The 24,493-nt window shown below is 41.6% G+C and overlaps 1 protein-coding gene across 4 annotated transcripts in view; it reads right to left on the bottom strand.

Annotated features, from left to right (window-relative positions):
• Nucleotides 1-1,869: 1,869 nt before the first annotated feature.
• Nucleotides 1,870-24,493, bottom strand: part of il11ra (interleukin 11 receptor, alpha) — a 43,130-nt gene continuing 20,506 nt past the window's right edge. Inside the window, exons 2-13 of one of the 4 annotated variants that reach the window (XM_034601831.1) lie at nt 14,799-14,895; nt 10,542-10,608; nt 10,287-10,453; nt 9,557-9,671; nt 9,175-9,338; nt 7,817-7,980; nt 7,300-7,444; nt 7,032-7,115; nt 5,797-5,899; nt 5,577-5,656; nt 2,210-4,630; nt 1,870-2,112 (exon numbers count right to left, since the gene is read on the bottom strand). In XM_034601831.1, the coding sequence (XP_034457722.1) occupies nt 5,578-5,656; nt 5,797-5,899; nt 7,032-7,115; nt 7,300-7,444; nt 7,817-7,980; nt 9,175-9,338; nt 9,557-9,671; nt 10,287-10,453; nt 10,542-10,608; nt 14,799-14,895 (1,185 nt within the window). In that variant the 3' untranslated portion in view covers nt 1,870-2,112; nt 2,210-4,630; nt 5,577. Of the gene's footprint in view, nt 2,113-2,204; nt 4,631-5,576; nt 5,673-5,711; nt 5,721-5,796; nt 5,900-7,031; nt 7,116-7,299; nt 7,445-7,816; nt 7,981-9,174; nt 9,339-9,556; nt 9,672-10,286; nt 10,454-10,541; nt 10,609-14,798; nt 14,896-24,493 lie in introns of those variants that run through there. The other 3 variants (XM_034601832.1, XM_034601833.1, XM_034601834.1) reach the window with 3 other exon arrangements.

The following is a 24,493-nucleotide window of genomic DNA, read 5'->3' on the forward strand; positions in this document are numbered from 1 at the left end:
CAGATGATGGAAACTCTCCAGGAAGACGCTGCTACAAGAAGCGACGTGCTTCAGGCGAAATGTGGTCGATTCTTCACCCACAAGCTCGAAGGATCCCAACGATGTGACAAAGACACGAGGGACCGTCTCCATCAATGGCTCATTTGTTCCAAGGCTTCTTGCACCATTGTTTTAAATGTTCCGGACACCAGACAGTTGACATTACAACCGATGCCACAGACAGAGGCAGACGCAGGAAAGCAAAGAGGCATCGGATACAAAAATAAAGCCCGGACGTTTACAAGTTGTGATAAAATAGTCTTTATTTCACAGAAACATACAAAGACGGGGAGAAAAAAAAAACAGCTTATAGTGAAATCTGTCGTACACATGAAGCAACAAAAAAAAAAAAGACTATGTACATCTGAGAATGGACGCCTGAGTGTAATTTGGTTCGTAAGAACTAAAACCAGCAGAGGCTCCATCTGCTGTCACATACTGCAGAGGATCACGGAGAAGACGGAGAAAAAAAACCACAAGTGCATTCACACAAACAGAAAACGCCACTGAAGTGACAGAGAGAGACAAAATAATAAGAACTTGAATGGACAGGGTGGAAAGCGCTCAGATACTAAACATCACCCACATTAAACTCAATGTGAAGGATGGTCGATATTTAATTTTATCATAAAAAATCTTTTAGGGAGAATTCTCTCCTTTTTTTTTGCTGTTTAAATTGTAAAAAAATGATATTCTGGTACCAGAAAATCGGAATCTTTGATAAAAAAATATCTCTTAATTTAGCAATTAATAAAGTATACTATAAAAGTATTTTAGTTTAAAGGTTTTCTGGATTTGTACTTTACTGCCTCTGTTTGTTTAATTCTGCGATTTAAAGCAGCTGAACAAACTAAAACGAATAGAAAAACTATAATAAAAATACATTTCATATTCATTTAATTGCTATTTTTCAAATCCTGTTTAAACACCCATTCAACCTTTATCTACCTTTCAAAGTAAAATAAAATAAAAGGGTTTTGCTTTCTGTGAGTGTTGAAACAGGAACTCGGGATCTTCAGGAAAAAATAAAGATCAATTTGTGGTTCATCTGAAAACAAAGACGTGAACGAAGGTGAACAGTGAACTTAAGAGCGCACGTTGGACGAAGATGAATTCAGTAAACACATTGTCCATACAGTAAATGTACAGTAACAACAGCTTCATATAACTGGGGAGAAAAGACACAAACACACAACAGGGGGAAGTTTCTGCAGACATGGATTATTTTCAGTCAGTAGATGTTTTTCACCGGGAATCTCCCTCGTGTCACTAAAAAGAATTTGCATTGAAATGTTACAGAAATTACTGATTCTACAGAAACCTAGAACATGAGTTAGTCTGAATTTTAATAACTACGCAAAAGAGCTTTTGTTTCCACCTGTGTCGAGGTTGTTGTTGTTGTTGTTAGCAGAATTACGCAAAAACTACCAAACTTCGTGAAGAGATCTTCGTTTTCGCAGTCGGTTTGTTTGTGAACAGGATTGCTAAAAAACGACTGACCAGATTTCCACGAAACTTGGTGGAAGGATGGAACATTGGCCAAGAAAGAACTCATTAAAGTTTGGTGCAGATCTTTTATGTTTTTATCTCGACAAATGAGGTTTTCGTAGCTAGCTTGTTTGTTTGTGAACAGGATTACGCTAAAAAATACTAAACAGACTTTCACAAATCTTAGTCTCCCCAATCTTTAAATATAATAAACTCTAAAACTGGTATCAACTGCTAATTTACCGACTGAGTTAAACCATGTGTGTGAAACTATCCCAAGGACAAAGTTTTTTTCTCTACATATAAACATCACGTATAACATACATATGTACTTTTTAAAAAAAAGTGTGATATACAATAATATACAAAAAAAAAGCTTCAACTGGATTCATGCATAATATGTCGAGCTAGCTTGAGAGAACATACAGTCGTCAAACTGGAAAGAGTTCGACTTATATGCACCTTGTGTTTCTGATACAAACTACACAGTCAGTCAATCTGAAAACTACACAGCTTTGGATCAACAGAACATAGAACAGCCGGACCGACAGAAACAAAAGGAGGAAAGAAATGTTTAAACGTAAGCTGCCTTCGCTCAAAACAGCCTCTCACCTCCGTCTGTGGCTCAGTCAGCCAGGACGCAAGGTTTGTGGGTTGCAGGGTGTCCGAGGCAGAACGGAACCACAAACACTGAACTGTAAGTCTTTCATACGGTTAAACCATGGACTGTATATAAAGATGGACGATAAAACATTCTGGATACAGGTGCTGCCATCTTGCACTTTGACGGTCAGTCATTGGTGTGATGGGAACCAACTAAATTGACTGAAAACACATTTTAGAAAAAAATATTTAACGTGTATTTATGTAGGCAGGGTTTATGACCAATACTGCAGCCAGCCACCAGGGGGTGATCAAGCTGCTATGTCGTCCATCTTTAAATACAACCCTATGGGTTTAGCAGTAGCCACCCAGAAATCGTTCATTTCCACTGAGCTGGGTGGTTGTGAGACACGAGTCCAGTGAGCGAGAGTCGCTCTTGTCAAGTCTTCGTCTTAGTGCTCGTCTCGTGCACACGCCCACACACAAACATGCTCGGACTCAGCTGCATTAACTCGACTTTCAAAGTGGAAGCTCGACAGTTCAGTATTTTGTGAGTCCTGTTCTTTGCCATGTCACCTTAACTATAACTCTAACCTTAACCCAGGTATAAACTTTAACGGCATCTGTTCATTCTTATTGATTCTGTGTCAATGCCCCACTTTTGTATTTCATTCTAAATGTCACCAAAACCCTAAAACATGTGAGGAATCACCTCAGCAAACCTCCCATCAACATTCATCCGTACACACTGGATGTGAGCCCACTGCTGTGGACACAAACTGCTACTCGTTTCCATAGTAACTGTCCACAAACCAGTTCCTGGTCTGTCTCCACTCTGCAGCAGCACAGTGATGTTAGCTGTGATGTGAGAGCTCACAACATCAGGTGCATTGCACTAAGAACATCTATTTATTAATTTTAGATTTTATCAGTGATGCATTTTGTGCAATTACCTTGAAATCTCAATATATAGCCAAGAACAAATTGCTAACATAAGCAAACCTTTATGGACTCTTCTTAAAATGGTCTCTAGGCAGTAAAGGATATTGTAGCCATACTTTTTCTTTGAGTAATAAAATGGCTGATTAACTTAATTTATTTAATGTTGTAACGAGGATAACGAACGGATGATTTTCAGCTTTTCTCAGAATTCAAATCTTTTAAACTTAATATCTGTGAAATTAGCAAAACAAGCAATTTGAAGACCTCCTCTTGGAAACTGCAGAATTATTATTTGCTTTGACTTCTGACTATTTAGTTTAAGTGATGATTGTTTATATGATGATAGCGAAAAAGAACCAGATTTGATTCAATTTGACTAAGTTTAAATTGAATCCATGAATTGGCAGAGGCTGTTTAATCTCTTAGAGAAAAAAACAACATCAAACCATTTCCAAAGAAAGAAGTCATTGTTTCTTTGGAGTCTAGTATTACAGTATTAGCTGAATATCTATATTCTTATATTCTCTGACTAACTATTGAAGTAATGTCGTAATGCTGGTGCTCTGTGACAGGCCTGTATCTCCTCTCTGATCTCTTTCTGTTCGTGTGCGTCTTTTCTTCACACACATTCAGGAACAGTGGATGGATTGATAGAAAAAGAGGTATAACAAAACAAAACAAAGTGACGCGTACTAATGACATCAAGACAATTAAAACAAGCACGTCATGCAACATGTAAAATCATTTGTCGTAAATGAAATATAGTCTAAATAACCCAGGCCACCCACCCTGGACTTTATCCTCCGTGTCCATCCCCCTCAGGTCAGGAGCAGGGACCAGGTCGTTTCCTGCCCCTTCAGCTGAAACTATAATGCCCGTAGTTGCTGCTTTGGCATTAGACGCACACAGAGACTTGTTAAGCTTCCTTCACAGCGTTGAGTCGGTCGGTGTAGTAACGGACACACATTAAATCTGAATCTCAAAAAAATAAAAAAACAAGAAAGTGAGGAGTTCTGGGTTCGGGGGAAAAAAGAAGCAAGTTGTCCCACAAAGAAAATAAAATCTTCTGTTCTCCTGTTTGGCAGCTGCACTTCCTGTAATAATTTGTTACTTAAAAGTTTCAACGGTTAAAAAATAACGTCACCCCTCTCTCCCTGAACGGGTCGAGGAGTCAGTCCACCTGAAGCAGCGTCGGTTGTGAGTGAACTTCCAATGTCTTGGTGCAGCGTCGCTCCCACAGTCTGTGGAGGCGTGAGCTGCGGTGAAGCAAGAGAAGAAACAGAGCAAAGTCTGTTTTCTGTGTCCCCCGTGGACAGTGGAAGGGAGTCTGCTGATGCATTCTGGGTAGTGCAGTCAGGTGTAAGCATTGAATGTGTCCAGGAAAATCCTGCACGTGTGATTTGTGCAAAAACCCTTCAGTCAGCTTTTATACACTCTGCAGTTCCGTGAATGTGTTTGTCCCTGTCGTCCTGGATCATGGATGGACTCGGACGCAGCGTGGTTCATGTTGTGAGGAGCCCTAGAACGGGCTGATGATGAGAAGATACTTGAAATCAACCTGGAGGAGGAGAGGAGAGGAAGGAGATCAGGAAGGAGGGAGAGTGGAAGAGAAAAAGCTAATTTAAAATAGTAGATGTATATTTAGCATTGTCTTAAGAGCACATATTTAAATAACAGAGCAGGATGAGATATATGAAGGCATATTGACAGGGTTATAATCTGTGTGTGTGTGTGTGTGTGTGTGTGTGTGTGTGTGTGTGTGTGTGTGTGTATGTGTATGTTAGACTTATAATCAGAAGTTGGCTGGACATCTGAAGGGTTGTCAGAATGTTGTTTATAGCAGCACTTTGAACCATTTCAGTTTTTACTTCGCTGAACTTTTTTCTCACTGGCTTTGCTCCCGGTTTAGAGCATTTTGTGGTCGGTCATATAAATCTGAAAGAAGCTACTTAATTGGGATTTTAATTAGCCTCACCACACCCCTCGAGAGATCTAAAACTATCTGCACAAACCACACGCAGCTTTCAGCGGGAACATGTTCACTACATCTGCGCAACTGAAACAAATGTGGAGCTGCAATGACACTCAGTAGAGCACATACCTCCGCCCAGGCCAAACAGGCCTCTTATGAAACCACATTTCTTATTTGAATCTGCACCAAATCCCACCCGCTCATAGATATCAGTCCTAAAAAAAAATGCCTTTTTCATCAAGATCCAAGAAGTATTGTCTGAGAAATCAACAGAATTTGGGAAAGTGCATTGGTCACTAAAAGAATTCCTGGATCTGCCCCCTGAACGAATTCTTTCCTGGCTCTTGCCTCATTCCTCCACAACATTAGTTGAGTGGCTTTATTGAAATTATGCTAACAAACAAAGCGCAGAACTCCTTGGCCGGGGTAAAAAACGACTTGGTGTGTGTGTGTGTGTGTGTGTGTGTGTGTGTGTGTGTGTGTGTGTGTGTGTGTGTGTGTGTGTGTGTGTGTGTGTGTGTGTGTGTCTTACATTAGATTGGCATGGATTTCATCTTGACCATAGAGGTGAGTTCCTGTTTGGTCACGTGATCACTCCGCCTCTGCCTCACCCTGGAAATATAAAAAACTAAAGTGATAAAAAAAACAAAGTCTAAAAAACTCAATCCAAGAGACACTGACCAGAAAACCGCATGCTTGTGGATGTTGGATACGAGTGTGTGTGTGTGTGTGTGTGTGTGTGTGTGTCTTACCACACGACATAGATGAGGGAGGGGACGGTGATGAGGAGGACCACGGAGAACAATACCAGCAAAATCACCAAACCCAAATTACCTTCACCTTCAATCACAGGATCTGGGTGGGAAACAGGGAGGAAGAGAACGACACGGGAGGTCAACGACACGAGCGGAGAGACGGGAGAGACGGAGATGAGCAGATCATTTGAAGACGGAGACGTGAACGCGTGGTGAAATGAGGAAGCAAATATAGAGGAGGAAGGAAGGCTGAGCTGAATGAAAGAGTTCACACACTTTCATCCCCATGTGTTTTTGCGACGACAAAAAAAATGTCTGAGCAATATGTGTGTGTTCGGGGATTTAATTACTCTCTGGGGGGGAAGTTAATTTTAAATCCGCCATTATAGCTTTCACACAAACATCTATTTATCGCGCTGCGGGGAGTAAACAAGTTGCGTTCACACACATACGAACAACTGAACATTGTTCTGAACAGTAAAACAAAGCAGAAACACAGTCACACATCAACAATAAAATGTTTTAAAAAAAAAACACTTATTTTGGTATTTAGAGAATTTAAAAACAATGAAGAGGAGATTTATGAGCCCAAATGGAAATGACAGCAAGAATAAAAGACAACATCTGGTTCGCAGACGAGAAATGTGATGGCAGCGTTCAGCTTTTTACTCCACTGCCCAAACTGTGTGTGTGTTTGTCTCCTGGTATACACTGTGTGTGTGTGTGTGTGTGTGTGTGTGTGTGTGTGTGTGTGTGTGTGTGTGTGTGTGTGTGTGTGTGTGTGTGTGTTAACCAGTGTGTCTTTACCACATGTTTGTGAGCTGCTATGTACTTAACATTTCACACTGGGCACTCACTGTAAAAAAAACACTTATACACCCTGCAGGCACAATTTACTGCAATTAGCAGTTTGGTGATGAAGCCACTGTACAATCTGACCAGAATAACAGTAAATAACATCTTCCTGGAGATTTTTGCTGCATTAACGGCTGAGGCTGCTTCTTTCTGCCAAAATAATGAGGTTACAAAACATACTTGTGCTGCAGTTTAATTAAATATAATTCACGTGATTCAACTTATCACGCTAAAACCTTCTCTAAAGAGATAAATGTATATATATATATATGTGTTGTGATTGTTAGTTCAACTCTAGCAGGACATCAGCTCCAGTGTCTCTCCTGAATAAAATCACAATCCACAACTATCATCTGAAGCAACAGAAGGAATCTCACTGTGTGTTTTTGCAGTCGAGGTCTCAGGCTTTTCTGGGAATGTACCCTCTGGCTCCTCGGTGGGTTCAGTCGTGGTGGTGTAGGCTGTAGTACAAACAGACAAGCACACACACACACACACACAGAGAGACATCTGATTAGACACATATCTTTTAAAACTCATGATGAATCCTCCACTCTCATCTGATATCTCTCTTGAATCAACATATATTGACTCGATCTGAATAATAATTTAGAAATCAGCTCATTTGTGAATTTTCTTTCTGACCTTCCCAGGGCCGCATGAGAAGCAGGGGACTCCATTCACTCCACTGGCTCTCTGCGTCCACCTCATCGCGGGCTTGAATCTGCACCTGGTGCAGGTGGCCAGCCAGGGCGTCTAATACCACAACTGGACTCTCCTCCGAGTAGAACTGACAGAAGAAAGCAGCGGTTAAAAGAAAGAAAGGCCGAGGTTGTGACAGCGGCATAACAGGAATGAGATCTATATAAAATTATGGATTACCCTTTTATTATAACAAAAACAGCCATTTGATATGATATCAATTTTAAAAATGTTCAGCCATTACTTGATTTAATGAGATTTAAATTCTGATTCACAAGAATTTAACAAAATCATAATTCAATCATAAATACGTCATGATGATCACTTCTCCTTTAATATGAGATTTCCACTTTAGAACCCCAGGTATTCCCACAATCCATCTCAAGCTTGATGCGACGCTCAGCTCTGACCCAGACTGCACTCGCTTCAACACTGAGATGAAACCTTCTGGCTAACTCACCTCGGCCCAGTGCATGGAGCCCTGTGGCCTGTATCTGATGTGAAACACCAGGGGAAATGCATCGTCCTGCGGCCAGGAGGAGGGAAACTTCCAGGAGACGACCAGCCTCTTTGGATAACCTTCTAGCTCCTTCACCGACACAGACTCTGGAGGGTCTGGCTTCACTGCGACGAGAGAGGAATAGAAAGAAAACTAATTTCTATTGGGTTGGCTTGGTTATTTAAAAGAAGAGATGAGCTCCAGAGGGTAGAAAGTTGCTGCCTTCATTCAAAAAGACCTCCTCATTAATTATCCATCTCATTAATCTTGTTCCACACACTGTTGTATCTTTATTTATTCATGCATATTCACACAATATCACATATCACACAAGAAAGCAGAGGCGGAGAACAGTGAAGGAACAGCAGCCTCTGTGGAGACGGTCTCAATGAGTCTGAACGGCTCCGACAGTGAGAGCAATAAGAAACATGTCATGTAGACAGTGAAGCAGCAAAACAAGATAATTGAGGTCATTATATTAGGACAGAAAGGGCACGGTCGCACAAGCGGTCAGGAAGAATTATGTGCAGCATAAGACGCCTGACATTTTATGTGTATGTGTTTTGTACTTGTGTACAGGAGAATCTTTCAGTGGTGGAAACTGACCGAGTACATGTTAATACGTAATGTACTGAAGTAAAAAATTGGCGGTACTTTTCCTTGAGTAATTAATTTCGTGCTGAGTTTTACTTTTACTAAAATCTGCAGGGAAATAATGTATTTTTCCCTCAGTCAATGTATGATGTAATATTACAATAGTTACAATAAACGTGACCTTTGCTGCAGAGTCAGATTCTGAATGCAGTTTTATCTGTCATGAGGATTTCGATATCGCAGTGTTGCTATTTTTACATTTCCACTAACTAGCATAAAACTTCAGCACTTTTTTAATTCAAAGAAAACTTGATCAAATACCTGTCCATCTGTTTTTAATAAAAACAAATGTGTGTATTGCTTTTAGCTATTGAAGTATAAAAGACGTCCTTCTGAAGTTGAGCTATTTTCACAAGCTATTTCAAATAAGTGTTACGTTACAACTGGAAATAAAATAATAGCGAGGACAGGGCCAAAAGAATTGAAAGCCAATCTCAATAGGTTTTGAGTAACGCAGCAGCCAGTTCCAGTAGCGCTGAGAATGAAAACAAGATAAAACTGTAACATGATCAACCTTTGGCGGGAAAATCACCACCGTGCTTCACAGACATACATCAGTTCCATCAATGTGACAGGAAGAACAAGAAAATTAATTATAATCACCCCATTCACGTGTGTGTGTGTGTGTGTGTGTGTGTGTGTGTGTGCGTTTCACATGATCTTACATAGCTTGTGTAACTTGACGATGTGAAATGTGATCAAAGACCCCAGGGCGTTGGTCTCCGTGACTCTAAGAGTGTGAGAGGTCTGCCAGAAGGCGGGGTGGTCTACATCACAATGCTTGCGGGCGACATCCACGACACATGGCCTCCACTCAAGACTGTTGCCCCTGGACAACAAGAAAAAGTATTTCGGTTATTCTGTCGTGTTAAAGTTGTCGTTTAAGTGTGTTATGCTTAGGGGGAAGGAAAGCACCTTTAAGACAGGAAACAGAGAAGGTTAGACTCGCACACTCTGTGGGACATGTACTATATATAGCGTCTTCGTATCTGATTTGTGTGTGTGACCTTGGACATTGGTGTTTCAGTTGCAATAAGCGGCTCTTACTTGAAGGAGGCGTTGTACTGGGCTGGCAGGAAGGTCCTCACCGAGTCCACCCAGGAGCAGCGCACGTGTGTGTGATTGGGCACTTGACAGGAAACACTCAGCAGCCCGGGGGAATCTGGGAAATGGAAGTCAGACAGCATTCACTTTCAGGACCATGGGGGGGAGTACATTTTTTAGAGCCCTTTAAGATGTTTCTCTGTGTGTCTGTGTCCTCTTGTCCCTATTATATAAAACCAAACTATTTTAGAAGAAGCTTGTAAAAAAATCCCTGTCCCCCAAAAGGAAGTCCACTCAGGAAGCCGCTTCCCGTTTGAAACATTGACAGGAAGTGGACGGCTTTGTCCATGTGGGGACATGTGACTTTCCCCTGATTATCACTGTGGCAACAAGATGTCTTCCCATAGCCACAATAAATTAATGAATTAAAATGGATACTCATTGATAAAAAAAAAATCAAGAGAGAAAAATGCCAAGAGATGAGAATGTAAGAATTAAAGAAACAGAAACTTCTTTTATACTTTTATGCTGAACTATCCAAAGAAATGAAGTGAACTGTGAAGGACTGGGACTGCAAAGAGAATCCACAGCACACGACAGAATGATTGAGTATCACATCCAATGACAACGCCCTACGTCTTCCTGTTCGGGCTTTAATCCTGCTGTAAGATGTAGTCTGACCCCGGGCTTTAAAGAGCCACTTTGAGCCCGACCAAGTCGCAACAAAACTTACGACCAAGCCGGAGTTTGACAGAGTGAAGGAGCAGCCCGCGGGCATCGTAGCAGCTGTAGATGCCCTGTGCCGAGTGGTCGACCTGCAGCAGGACCAAGGTGCCGTTCGATGTCACTTTGTGCCATGGCAGCGCTGAGCTGTGGTTGAGATGCCACACCACAGGCGTCCTGGTTGGGAAACACCAGAAGACTTCAGTTATTGCGCTTAGAATAAAAACACCATCAAGGCCCACGGGCAGTGGTTTTCGTCCCTTACCTGATTTGCGACTTCCCGCATGCCAGTGTCACATTCGACTCCAAGTGCCCGTACTGCACGCCTGACACTGCAAACAGACACCACATAAAATATTGAAGCACATGTCGTCTGGCTTACAGTATCTGCACACTGCACAGTATGACATGCCGTGTGTCCGCCTGTATTCATGTGAATTAAGCACTTGCTCAGCACTATGACAATAACAAGACCATAGAAGGCGAGGGAGCCACGGCCTGAGGAGACTTTGGCACAGAGTACAAAGCTGCTGCAGTGTTGTTTTTGTATAATGTTTATTATTATTACCACTACAATAAAACGATTATGCATCAGTAAATATCCTTCAGTGGAGCTGATCCCACTGAGGATCACCACACGTATTAGTCAGTTTGTAAAACTTTATTAATGATTTCTCCTCATTGTCTGTTTACAAAGTAAAGTTCACTGCCTCCAGGAGATATAAGGACAATCTCCAAACCCCCAGCCCTAACTTCACAAACTAAACTAAACTAAAGTGCATCCTGTTCACTCTTCATTGTTTCAAATTGACCGTATTAATGCTGAATTAGGAAATTTCTCATCTGCATATGGAGCTAACTTAAAGATGTGATGCCCCAAATCACTGATAGTGACATCTAGCCATTCAAATAGCTTCAGGTTTATTTGCTAATGATTTTAATGGTCTTCATCTCTATGTAATTTTGTTCGTGGTGCTCATACAGTTTTAATTAGGGCCCAACCAATGAAAATCTGCCTTTCACACACATACTGATGATAGAGTTCTGTTGCCCAATGTGCGCTGATTTCTTTGTCCCTAGGGTTTGATAACGACACCTTGGGAATTATTTCTTTTAAATATATCTATTGGCTGATATCTAGGTCTCGGTACTGACATCAGCCCCCAAAAATCAGCCAGATTATAGGCATAAATACAAAATTACTTTTGAAGAACTTAAAAAGAACAATGTCACAACCTCTCATCATACCAACAGCAACATCATTAAAGCTCATTTTGATCTGAAAACTGAGTTATGAGCAGCGCAAATAAAACCCTCTGTAACCCTGAAAACACATTTCAGACGTGTTATCTCCAAACTTGGGCACATAAAACCAAATCTAACTCCACGGTGGAATGACCAATCGATGTTTGAGCAGAGTGATGAAAAATGAAGCAATAAAAACAACTTAGATGGGTGTTGGTTTAGTGAGTAAAACAACAATTTGTATTAATAAAGGATGAGATAGAAGTAGAAGCCATGTCACTGAACTGGAAGGCAGTGCGGATTTGAGGGAACACTAAGTGCAGTGTAAACCTAAACAAATATTTGTGGTGATTTGCTAAGTTGATACACTATCTGCCATATGGGAATGTATGTGCGTGCATGTTTGGCTTGGCTGCCACTTATATGAAAGCTGGCTGTTGCAGTAGATGCGGTGTGGAAAAAAACATCACATGCCCGTTTGCCACGAACACACCTTGACTAATTCTCAGCCTCGATCCCTCAGGCATGCATACTCCCTGCTGGCCTCCCCTGCCCTGGTAACACACTATCTGTCCCGAGGTTGTGTTGTATCTCGCTTCGTGTTTTCCACACACAGCCCTCTTTATCTTCTCTCCTCGCTCTTTATAAATTCAAAAGGGTCAAAGTGATGACCTCAAACATCATCACCTACGACTCATGAGGCTCAAGAGGCCCCGGTAGGTGGAGAAGAAGCATATCGAGGATGTTTTTTATTTAATTTGCTGTATCGGTATATTTATATTAGCTTTTCCATGCTGCAATAACCTCGTGTGCCCTTTAGGGACCATCTGAGTTAATCCTTAAATCAATTTTACACATACTTGACTTGCAGGCCTCTTACTTGTTTACGCTGACACCTTGAGTTCGCTTTTCTGGCCTTTCTGGCCGTACTACTGCTTTTTTAGTGGCTGCACAGACGTGAATGAAAGAGCTGGGAAATATATAGCAGCAAAGTGCTCCATGGTGATTTTGTGTTTATGCTTGTATAGTGTGTAGGAGTCTTATGCACAAAGAGTAGACACTGAGGGGAACTTTTTTTTATATAAATAAGCTACGGGAAGTGTTTTCAAGAGAGCTGCTATTTGTGTCACTATTAACAAAGCAGTGTGACATTAGAAAGACACAAACGTTTATTTTTACTTCTGCCAAGGAGGATATCTTTTCATCCCTGTCCGTTTGTATGGTGGTTGGTTTGATTGGAAGCAGGATTCTGCAGAAACTACCAGACAACTTTCCATGGAACTTGCTCGAAGGACCCATTAGTTTATTGTGCACATCCAGATAAGTGGACAGGCTCAGGAACATGACGAGATAAAAGCGTTTTGTCAACATTTTCCTTGATTTCTGAGAGAGTAACTCATGGATCTTGATAAACTAATCAGGCTCCTCGGTCTGATATCTGTTAGTGTGTGACAGTTGGTGCAGCTTGATTTAATTTAAGGGAACTGTTGGGCCTTTGCAGAGGAATGCACTTTTCTTTGTGCTATTCAAGTTGAGTAGTGAAGCCAAAAGACAGCGCACCAGAAATTTCAGTTATAATTTCCCCTCATTGTAGGGCTGAAGACTTGTATTTGTATAATGTATTTTCTATAAATTTGCTGTTGAGGACCCTTTTGTTTCTTGACTTAATTGGCTTTCTGTTCAACAGTGACACTGATTAATCATAATTGTTTAAATACATGGAAAAGTGATCTTTGATGACAGGTAACTCACTAACTGCTGGTGCAAGAAACAATGTTTTCACATAAACGGACCACATGTGAAGACTAACTGTTGACTGAAGCTTCGCAAATTGAGAGAACGAGCCAAAAGTCTTCAGGGGTCTCAATTATGGAGATTTAAAGGTGAAACACTGAAAAGAGTCAAACTTAAAAATGGGAGCCTGTGCTAACTACGTCCCTCTGTTATTCACACTCGAAAATAAGTGAGCAAACCACTAGTTGAGTGCGACTGCCACAGGTACAAATAGACCTGAAGCCATGTTGGTTAAACAGTAATCAAAATTGTAGCCCTTGCGTTTGGAAAATAGAAATTTTGATATCAAACAGATTCATCACAAAGCCCCAAATTGCTTTAGAGAGACAGAAAACCCTCAACCAGACACCTGCAGTAAATCAAAGCTCCAAGATAAAAGAAATTTCCATATAAATTGAATGAATCATTATTTCATATCATCACAATCTTTCTATCTTATAAGTTCACCCTCTGTGTCAATCTTTTACTCTTTTGCAATCGTTTTTATTCATTCTCTCTTCAACCAGATTTTCTTTTTCCCCTTTAACCAAACACACACAGTGCACACAGATACTCCCCCCTCCGCCTGTTTCTGTGTGCGTGTGTGTGTCAGTGAGTGTGCGTGTGTGTTACTTGGGGCCTTGGTGCAGTGCAAAGACTTGGCTGCTCTGAATGTGTGTATTCATGTTTTATTGGCAGTGAAGTACATTATTCCCCAAACCCGCAGCGTTCCACTCATATCTGATTCTGCCTTTGGCAAGAGGGCCCCCCTGCACACGCACACACATACACACAAAACCACACACATATGCATTTAGGTACATATACCCGCACACACTAATGCACACAGGAAGGCTGCAAGTTTCTCCTGACATTGAAATCAGATGGCAGGCAGCACAGAAATTGCAAGCTGGGTGAAACTCAGTACTTTCCAAACAAAGAAAAAAGAACCATGGAGCTGCTGCAGGGTAGAACTAATGGGAAGGGAAAAGTCTGACAGTCTCAGTCCGAGTGCTGAGGGTGTGTATTTTAACTGCTGGAGTGATTAATTCGTCTAATTTTAGAAAGAAGTAATAGAGAGAGTTAAAGAGACAGAGACAGGAGATAATAGAGTAGAAACAGACAGAAAGAAGATTACTTAATGACGTACAGATCCCAGAAAGGGGGTGAAATGCAACTTCAACAATAGATGTCTTGTTTGCTGAGAGCAAAATTGCATTTCAACAAGAAATAGGATCTCTGATTGCGGTTTTTCATGTATCCAGGTTTTATTCCACATTTTAGATGTTTACTCAATCCTTTCTTCTGCAGAAACTGAAGATACCATAAGTACTTTGAATCCAGATAAGTCAAGAACATCAAACATAGTACACAAAGGAATCTGTGCACTGGAAACGGTGTGTGCATATATGTGTGTGTGTGTGTGCATGGCTGTGCATTCGTGCATTGGGAAAATGTCATTTTAATTATTTGCATTTATACAGTGTGTATGTGAGTGTTTTACCTTCATCAGTCCAAATCTGAGCACAACTAGGATGCAGCGACAAGGACAGAAACCAGATGACTGTCAGACACACAGGACTGGACAAAAGGCCTGGCATCTACAAATGGAGAGAAAGAGGAACAATAATTAGTCGTTGTTTTTAAGCCTCACTATAGCAATGACAAACCAAAGTAAAGGTTGCTTGGTAACAACAGGTAATCATGTCACAAATGAAGCCAGCTTTTTTCGTTCGTACCGCAAAATAAAGAGAAAATTGGTAGCTTCTCTCTCACACTAGTTAAGTTGTTGTGGTCTTTCTCAAAATTTAAAATACTCTGAGAAATACTATTTCTGTTTCCACTGGCTTTACTTTTCCTAGAAACTCGGGGAAAAGTAAAGTCTTAGTACAACTTGGAAAACTGATCCACCTTCCAGTTTTGTGCCGTAAAACCACTGAACACATTTCCTATTTAAACGAACCAACAGAAGATGGTGTATAAAAGTGCATTATACTATAAACTAGTGATGGAACCCTGGGGAACAAGACATGGAACACATATGGAACTGACTTTCCATCTCTCCCACTAAAGTTCAATACCATAAAACAAATGAATTACACTCCCCTGCGGTCATGACATGCGTCAGGAAGTTATGAGAGTGTGATTTGATGCCGCTGATATTTTTATCCACAGGGAGCATTCATGACAGACAGCCGAATGCATAACTGTACTGTGTGTGTGTCGTGTTTGCGTCCAAGTGTTTAACACACACACACACACACACACACACACACACACACACACACACACACACACACACACACACACACACACACACACACACACACACTGCTCTTATCCAGGTCCATCAATATGCCCTCAGGCTGATGTAATTTAGAAAATCAAAACATACACAGATAGTGGAAACTGCTGTGTGAGAGAGACTAAATAAGGGTCTATGAACACGATGAAGAGGGAAAGTGGAGGAAAGTGTATGAGAGGCTGAACACCTGAGGCCAAACACACTCACGGTATCTTATCTCTGGTGTCACTTCTCTTTACGGAGCTGAATGCGTGATGTCCTCACAATACCGACAACTGGGGTCGCAAAAAGTTTGAGACCGTTCGCTTTCGATCAAATCAGAAAGTGGTCCCCACCCTCACAAAACTTGTTCTCTGAGCTCAATTGTGGAAAAAAGAAACAATGGTTTCTCACACACATGCAAAAGCTGGACCAAATTAAAACGAAAATCTGAGAGTCTGCAAAAGATAGGAATAAATATAAAGGAGCACACCCTCAAACAGGCAGATGGGAGCAAAAAAAAAAGTGCATGAAAAAGCATGAATGAGTACGTGACAGTCCAAAGTTCTTGTTGAATTAAATACGTCAATAGTTTCTCTATGACCACTCATCACCCTACTTTGCATTTGAACAGTTCTATGTCGTGTTTCTGCAGAAACAAAGCCAGACCTTTACTGACTAAGACGGTCTGATGGGATTGACACGAAGCAGAAACAGCCCACTGCTCTTTTTGTTGTAGTTCTCATTCTCTGGATTTCTTTCAATGTCAAACACAGCTTTGCTTCAATAGAAGAAAATGGGGGATGAGTGATGAGCTGGAGGTGGAGAGTCACTGACTGTGACGTGGATTCTTAAAGCCAGAGAAACATAAGCACACAATGTACACAGAGAGGAGAGCAGGCAAACAAATCAAATGTTGCATGAATTTACGATATTCAAGCTTCAAATCATTTTATTAGGGACGATATTCTCATTGATTCGGTTTCATTTAACCTCTAAATAGCACTTTCTCTCTCCAGTTCTAGTCCATGAAAGGTTCACACTGACTTCTTCTAAATGAAGCAAGATTTGCAGACACATTGTACGTGTACCGACAGGATGTTCATCCGCTGTCAGCTTACTGTTATTTACTTGTCATTCTTCTTGTCAAGTGCTTTGTATGGAGCGGCAGAGGAAAAACCTAAACAAAGTTTATTTTAAAAACTGACAAGTCGAGTCCTGCAGCACTTACACCTTCTCCGGTGGCCACAGAAAAATCACAAAGAAAAATATGTCCGAGAGTATCATGAGTTTAGACTGAAGCTAAAGACGGTTTATGTTGTTATTAGTGACAGGCAGCAAGAAACTGAAATAGTACGCTGGAGGAAATGTCCGATAAAAGTCAGACACAAAGACAATACATCTGTTTTGAGCCCATTTTCATACTTAGCTTTACCTTGTAGCAACCAAACGCAGCATTTGAAGGAACTACCGTGGAAGAACTACAATTGTGTGATTCTGGGTTACACAAATAAACCGCTTTAAACCTTGCAGCGTGGTTCTTGGCTATGTAAGCATGAGGTCACACAGCCAAACAGCTCATTGTGTTTGTTTAAACCACAACAATAACATAATAAACATTTCATCCAAACAACAAGGTGCTATGTTTGGCTCATACATGTGCGACGAGGCCGCCAACGTCTAAACATTGGTGACAAAGCGTTTGGTAATTGGGAGACAGGAAGTACAACTACTGTAGGTCAATGTTGGGTTCTGTTTAACGATTTGGTTCTGAGTCATTTAATGAGGATGATACTGTAACAGTTGTGTGAGTCAAACAGGACAAAGACTTTTGGTTTGATATACAGGAGGCTGGCAAACAAGAAAGAGTGAGAGAGAGAAATATCAGAGAGTCAGTCACAGGGCGATAGAGGTACAGCGAAGGGCAACACGCACCTGCGAGGCATGGCGGGCATCAAGACACCCATGGCTTTTGTTCCCTTTGTGAACCCACACCCGCAGCCTCGGGATACACCACCGTCCTCTTAACCAAAGTAAACACATCTCAATGGAAAAGCAGAGTATCCCTCTCTCTCACTGCACAAACCAACAAACTGAGTCAAGACCGATCAGCTAAACCTCTTTCATGGAACTAAGTTAAGTCACCCGTAACCAATGTCCTTTTGGTTTTACCTTCACCCATATTTGTTCTGCCTCATTGCACAAAGAGTTGGACCCCACAGAATAAAACAAACCATAACAAAACTGCACCACTGTGGGAAAAGCACAAAGGCCCACTTATCGTCACATTTTTGGTCAATCGAAATCCCCTTGGCCGGACTTTCAGAACATATTAAAGCAATTTCAGAGCAAACTACACATGCAGCACGCTATTAGATATGAAGAGTGGATTTCAGTGTCTCCTTTTCCCATAAAGTGATGCATGTATCTGCCAAAACAGAACAACAGATGAAGAAAGTAATCCAGTTGATATAAAGACACCAACAGCAAGTCAAATTCGACTTCTTCAGATGTATCGAGGGGAAGGGACGGACTAGATTTCCACTGCTGTCTTCTGATATAGCACGGCAGTGATACATTCACCACCGGGGCACTGTTAACTTCACACAGGGAACTCAGCAAATTCAAATCTCGCCGACTCCCCTTCTCCTTCACTTGTTTACGTTCCCCTTTTCTTTGTGTCCATCCCTCCCCTGAGGTTTTCTTCCCCCTCTTTACATTCACAACAGTTTGTACCAGCGACCCAGTGTGTTTACAGGACTGGTAAAGACATCGTTAGACATTGTGTTTAGACCCCCTGGTGGCTGGCTGCACTTTGAGTCAAATACCTCCTTCATGGCGATTGGTCAAGCGTGTGCCGCGGTGGGACCTTGATACCGCAGCTCCGCACCACGATCCCTCCTGCGCAGTCTTGCAAAAGTAAAAGACGTCTGTGTCTGTTTAAGGGCTTTTTCTTGAGCAAGCTACAAACTGTTGTTGGCTGCCTCGTAAATCTAATGGTGGTGAGTATTTGACACTCAAAACATAGAAAAATAAAACAAAAGGGGTCTGCGATTTTTTCTAAAATGGCAGAAGTACAACTATGATATCTTACTTTATATCTTGATGAGATTGTTATATTTACTGCCAAAAAGGAAAAATGCCTCCAGCAATTCGTCAAGTGAATAAGCAGACAACATTTGCCAAATTTCTTAAATAGGTTAAGGGAATATTGATTCAAATGCTTTTTAGCAAACTCTATCCTGATGATAAATCCCATGGACAGTTGTCCCGCCCGTGTCCACCACTTTCAGTCCGTGTCCCTTTTCTTTTTCAGAGCTCGACATAACCTTTTTTTTCCCCGGTCGGCTCTTCAGTGAGTCCCCGGCCATGTTTTCCATCCGGCTAATGCCAGAATGTTCAAGGTTCAGTAAACATATTTGTGTCAGACTTTTCTAATGGATTACTCTCTCCCCTTTCCTGCTTCCCTCCGGAGTAACTAGCAACCAGAAAATGCAGGCTACATCTCCTCGCACCCCCCCCCGCACCCATCCATTCTATCAATTCTCATTTGCTCTCCCTTATCTCCCAAGTCCCCTTCACCACCTTTACGGAGCTATTTTCTCCCTCCATGCCTGCTTGTGTTTTTCCTGCACAGGCTCTTTACTTTTCCATCTCTAATGCCAGACAGTGCAAAGTCCAGTAAACATATTTGCACAAAGATATCTAATGATCCTGCCCTAACACTTGGAAACAGTGCTGTTCCCTGAGAGCAAAGTGCTAAGCTGCCCTCGTGCCCCTGAGCAACACGTTCCTGCTCGTACTTGTGTGTCAGATGACCTGTTGCCTCGAGTGTTGTTTTTTTTTTTTTCTTCCTCCTAACCCGGCTGTGTTTGTGTGACCGTCTGCTTGGGAGGATTTTTTCTAAATGCAGCAGCATGTCAAGATTTACGAGCTCAGGATACAACCCAAAAATGTGGAGCCATTACGGCCACATCAGCGGACCATCAAACCAATTTATCTCAAACCGTATTCCCTCAGCCAAAGAAAATACCAAAACCAGGGGTCTTGAGTTAGATACTGTAAACTGAGGTAAACCTGATGTAAACTTGAGAATGTGGTTTTCATTCCCCCCCCCTCGCCTTTTTATGTTTGGGGGACAATTAGCCAGTTTTTTTGTGACTGCAAGTCTCCAAATAGTTTCAGCAGTTTGAAGGAGTGCAAACACTTTGATCTGATATATCGGAGGGAAACAGCTGGAGGCTTCTGAGTTGAACAACAAAACAAGAGTACGCCTGTCTTTCATCTCCGTAGTGGAAGTTTTATCTGATTCCTCGGTAGAAGCTTTTAAAAACTAATGTGCAAGACATAAATAAAAAAGAAGGGAAATAATATAAAAAGCTCCTTCAAAGTGAAACTGTGTGATTAAACTAATTTTCCCACTTGAAATTTAAATCATTTTAATCAGATACGGTTAACTCTGCACTCAAATCGATCCTGATTGATTTTGATCAGTCACAACTCAACAGTGGTGAAGGCTGAACTTTGCAACGACTGCAAATACCTTCTCTTACTTTTCACCATTTTCGTAGTATTTTCTGTGAGCAAGCGACCAGATGCCGAGCTGACAATCTGCTTCTCTCCTCATCTCCTCAGCAGCAGTGTGAAAGTGCTCAGTCTGGAGAAAGCCAAGTTCACAAATGTTTGTTATTTTTTCCTCTGATGCATGAGACACAAGTCATTGACAGTTCAGTGAAAACAGTAAAGGCCCAGCTGAGCTCACTCCTCAGTCTATCAGAGGGATAGTGAAACTCCCTGTGGAAGCCACACGGCTACTTGAAGCTCGAGCCTGATAATACCACAAACCACTTTCCCGCAGCTGCTGGAGGAGGATTTCTGAAGCTAAATGTGAAAAACCGCCCATTCATCCAGTGTAAACACGTCCATGATGGGCTGTGACACTCACCACCGCACCGAGGTACCTGCACAGTGGTAGGGAACTAAATTCTTATACGCTCTTAGTTATAAAAAATAAACTACAAAATTAGTAAATCTGTAACAGATGAGAACAAAATAAAGTAAGACATTCTGAAATGATTAAAATAATCTGTAATAATCAGAGCCAGATCAAACACTTTGCAGAGTAAGAGTCTAGGACTGTGGAAAGGCGAGCAAGTCAGGTTATGACCTGACATATGATATCTAAAGATCCCACTACTTACAGAACAATAACACTTTATGCAAAATGACCGCAATGTTATAACTGCAAACAGTAGACGATCAATGTCAAGGATGTGAGCTTCTCCAGTTTCAACGCTTTCATTCCATAGATTGTGTGTGTGTGTGTGTGTGTGTGTGTGTGTGTGTGTGTGTGTGTGTGTGTGAGTGTTTGTGTGTGTTTGTGTGTGTTTGTGTGTGTGTGTACTCACAAACCTATTCTCTGACTCACCTCCACCCGACACCTCTCTACTGTAACTCTTCCAGCAAGAACCATAATAGACAGGGGGAATGTAGCCATGGATATTGTCACCAGGAGTATTCCCAAAGTCTCACATCCCCTGAGCACACAGCTTCCTCTTGAAAGCTGCTAAATGCACACCAGTGCTGTCACTGTAGACTGAATGAAAAGAATAATAGCATTAACAGATCCTGCAGAGATTCCTGGGTGAAGAAACATCCCTTCCTAGCCAACAGTAACGAGGAGGTCAAGGGGTGAACGCTGAGGCACACTGAAAACATTTAGAACAACAACTGTGCCCGTAGAAGCACCAGTGAATGGGAAAATCAGACCCAGGACAGGCAGGAGGTGAACTGCCCCATTATTTTTCAAGAGCAAATCCAGAGTTGACGATAAAAAAAGGCCTTCATAGTAAACTGAGGAGTGTGCTGATGATGAGTAATCCAATGCAATGGGGCTTCTTTTTTCTTTTTTAAGCCAGTCCTCTCTGTGGCGGCACAATCCCACATGGTGAGTCACTCACACTCCGGCATGCCACTGCACATTTAGTCAGCTTTACGAGAGGAAAGGCAAGACAGTGAAAGGGGAGGAAGACAGGGGAAAGAAAAGAGGGGGGAGGTGTTAGGGGCTTTAAGCAGAAGATAAGGCGCTTAAAAACAAAGTAAAGCAAAGACAGGAGCAGATATGTGGATATTAAGGGTTCAAAAGTTATTAGAACAAGCGAATATAAAAACACACAAACATGTTTGTTGTCATATTAACGTCTATTCTGTCAGATTAGTCTCATAAACAACAGAGATTGTACAAACACACTGTCCAGTGACAAAGCAAATTATTACAGGATGTCCTGGTCATTACAGTCTATGTCACTAATTAAAGATTAACAAAGACTGATGTTTAATTTAGCGTACTGTGTACCCACACACATCCTTGTGTAGACACGCCAGAGTGATGTGTCTGCCTGCACTCACGACTATAAGGAAACAATGACAACTTATACAACATCTGTGTGTGTGTGTGTGTGTGGGTGTGGGTGTGTGTGTGTGTGTGTGTGTGTGTGTGGGTGTGGGTGTGTGTGTGTGTGTGTGCGTATGCCTGCCTGCCTGCTCGTGCACTAAACCCACCAACCAGAGGAGGTCAAGCCAAGGCGGCGGAGGTGAACTACAAAAGCTCTTGTGTTTACTCAGGTCACTATGGCAACCACCACACACCCATCAGACCTTTCCAGGCGATAACAACACTGCTGACTGACATGTGTGTGCGTGTGTGTTTGTGTTGTGTCTCCATATGTGAAGCTCCTCAGTGCAAGTGTGTTTACATACGTGTCTTTCTCCACATGTATGTGTAACTACATCTCAGTGTGATATAGACACATATGCAGTGTTTAAATGTTTACAATATCATTTGTCTTCTTTGTGTGCTAGTGTGTGTGTGTGTGTGTGTGTGTGTGTGTGTGTGTGTGTGTGTGTGTGTGTGTGTGTGTGTGTGTGTGTGTGTGGCTGGGTCAGTGGAACAAGTGAGGACAGAAGATAAAGCGTATCCCTTTTTGACTTCCTGTGCTGTGAAGATACTGTACAGTATACACAGGCGGGGGTTGCTTGTTTTTTTAAACATATTTTCGTGCACAAACCGGAATTTAAAATACCCCAAATAACATTGTTACTAACCCCTTTGATCCAAGTCATAACCTTCTGAAAGGGAAATCTTTGGAGATTTGGTTCAGAGGCTCAAACATAATAGATCCAATTTTATTTATTTTTTAAATTTCACAGTTCTTTTTCTTTATGCCTGAGCCATTAGCTGTGTTATCACAGAATCTAAAAATGGATTTCACAGATTGAAGTGCAGAGATCTGTGCTTTCTTTCAAATCATACATGTTTGTCTGGGTTGCGTTGAGCCAGCTGCGATCCCCTGTAAGCTCATAATGACCCCCCCCCAATATTCAAAAATAAATTGATGTCGAAAGTGGAGTGAACATTTGGAAAATAAAACCTGGTGTAAACCTAAGACAACTTTTAAAATGCCTCTCGTTTATTTTTAAGCTTAATTTGTCTGTGAAAATCTGTAAAACGCTTTAATTATACACCGTAGATGGTGTGGATGAAAATACTGGTTTCTTTCTCCCCGATGATACTGAACAACAGGGTTTGCCAGACTGCAGCCATCAAGCTTTTTCAGCTGCTATTTTTATTCCGCTGGCTCTTTGTTTCTTTCCCTCTTTCTGTCTCGTCGAAATATTTAACGTTGCAGAATCAAAGCCTCAGCACCTGCTTGTGACTACAGGCTTATCAACTCATCAGAAAGATATTAGCACAGGCGAGACAGGAGATCACACAGCATCTGATTTTATCCAAACACTAATGTTAAATTTGTCGCTTATTTCCAGGAGAATTCAGAGTCAAACGAGGTCAAATTATTCTGTAAAGATTTATGTTTTCAAATATTTATGAATGTCAAGTAATTTCAGAGGTAAGAGTTGATAATCTTTCCTTATTCTCTTTTCCTTCCCCCACTTAACAAAGCTCCCCTGGAAGAATTAAACAGGAGGTAAATCTTGTTAGGCTCCAGCGCTGTACCAGTTGTCAGGAAGGCCGACGTGTCCTGTGATGAACCTGCTCCACGCTGCAGGATAATCTGATCAGCTGTCGAGATGAGAGGAAACACTTTGGCCCCATGGTTTGGTCTGACTCCAGTGTGTGGCGCTCTGACGATCAATTAAAGCCTCATCAGATTTTAGTTTAGTTGGATTTGGTTGATCAAGGCTAGGTATGTGCATCGCAGGATGGCAGAAAATGCGCTTTGAATCAAAGAGACAGAAAATGACAGAAGACAGACCACCGAGAAAAAACAGGGAAAGATAAATGCTATTAGTATCCAGTCATGTTGGGGAAAACAGAAGCAGACAAAGGTTCGGTCAAGCTTTGAAGTCAATATCATCTAACGTTGATGGGCCTCGACGTGCACACGAGATAAGGAAACAGATGAAGTTGAAAAATGAAAGGTTGTGATCCTGAGGAGGATGAGAAAAGACGATAAGCGTAAAGGATATCTGTTACCGAGGACTGGAAATGTCTAGCATGTGAGAGAGGAGACAGGAAGGGAGACGTATAGAACATGTTAACCACGCCCACAAATTATTTACTGAACACTTGGACGTGCATAAGTGTGAAAACCTCAAATGGCAGAAATCAAACCAAACATGTATTAACCAGTACTGCGAACCACCAGGGGGCGAGCAAGATGATTTGGCTTGTCTCTATTTGGGGAGCTGTTATGTCATCTGTCTTTATATATAGTCTATGGTTAACGCTGAAAACAGAGAAACGGACCCTACAATAAAATAAACCAGGCCAATCCTATCTGTCCATCAAGCAGCGAGGCTTACTTCCAACTTATGCCCAAGCCTAAACACACACGGAGTAATGGCTGCCATGTGTGTACAGAGATACTGAGATAGCACCCGGCCAATCCGCAGAC

Source organism: Hippoglossus hippoglossus, chromosome 12 (genome assembly GCF_009819705.1).
Source record: "Hippoglossus hippoglossus isolate fHipHip1 chromosome 12, fHipHip1.pri, whole genome shotgun sequence".
NCBI lineage: Eukaryota > Metazoa > Chordata > Actinopteri > Pleuronectiformes > Pleuronectidae > Hippoglossus > Hippoglossus hippoglossus.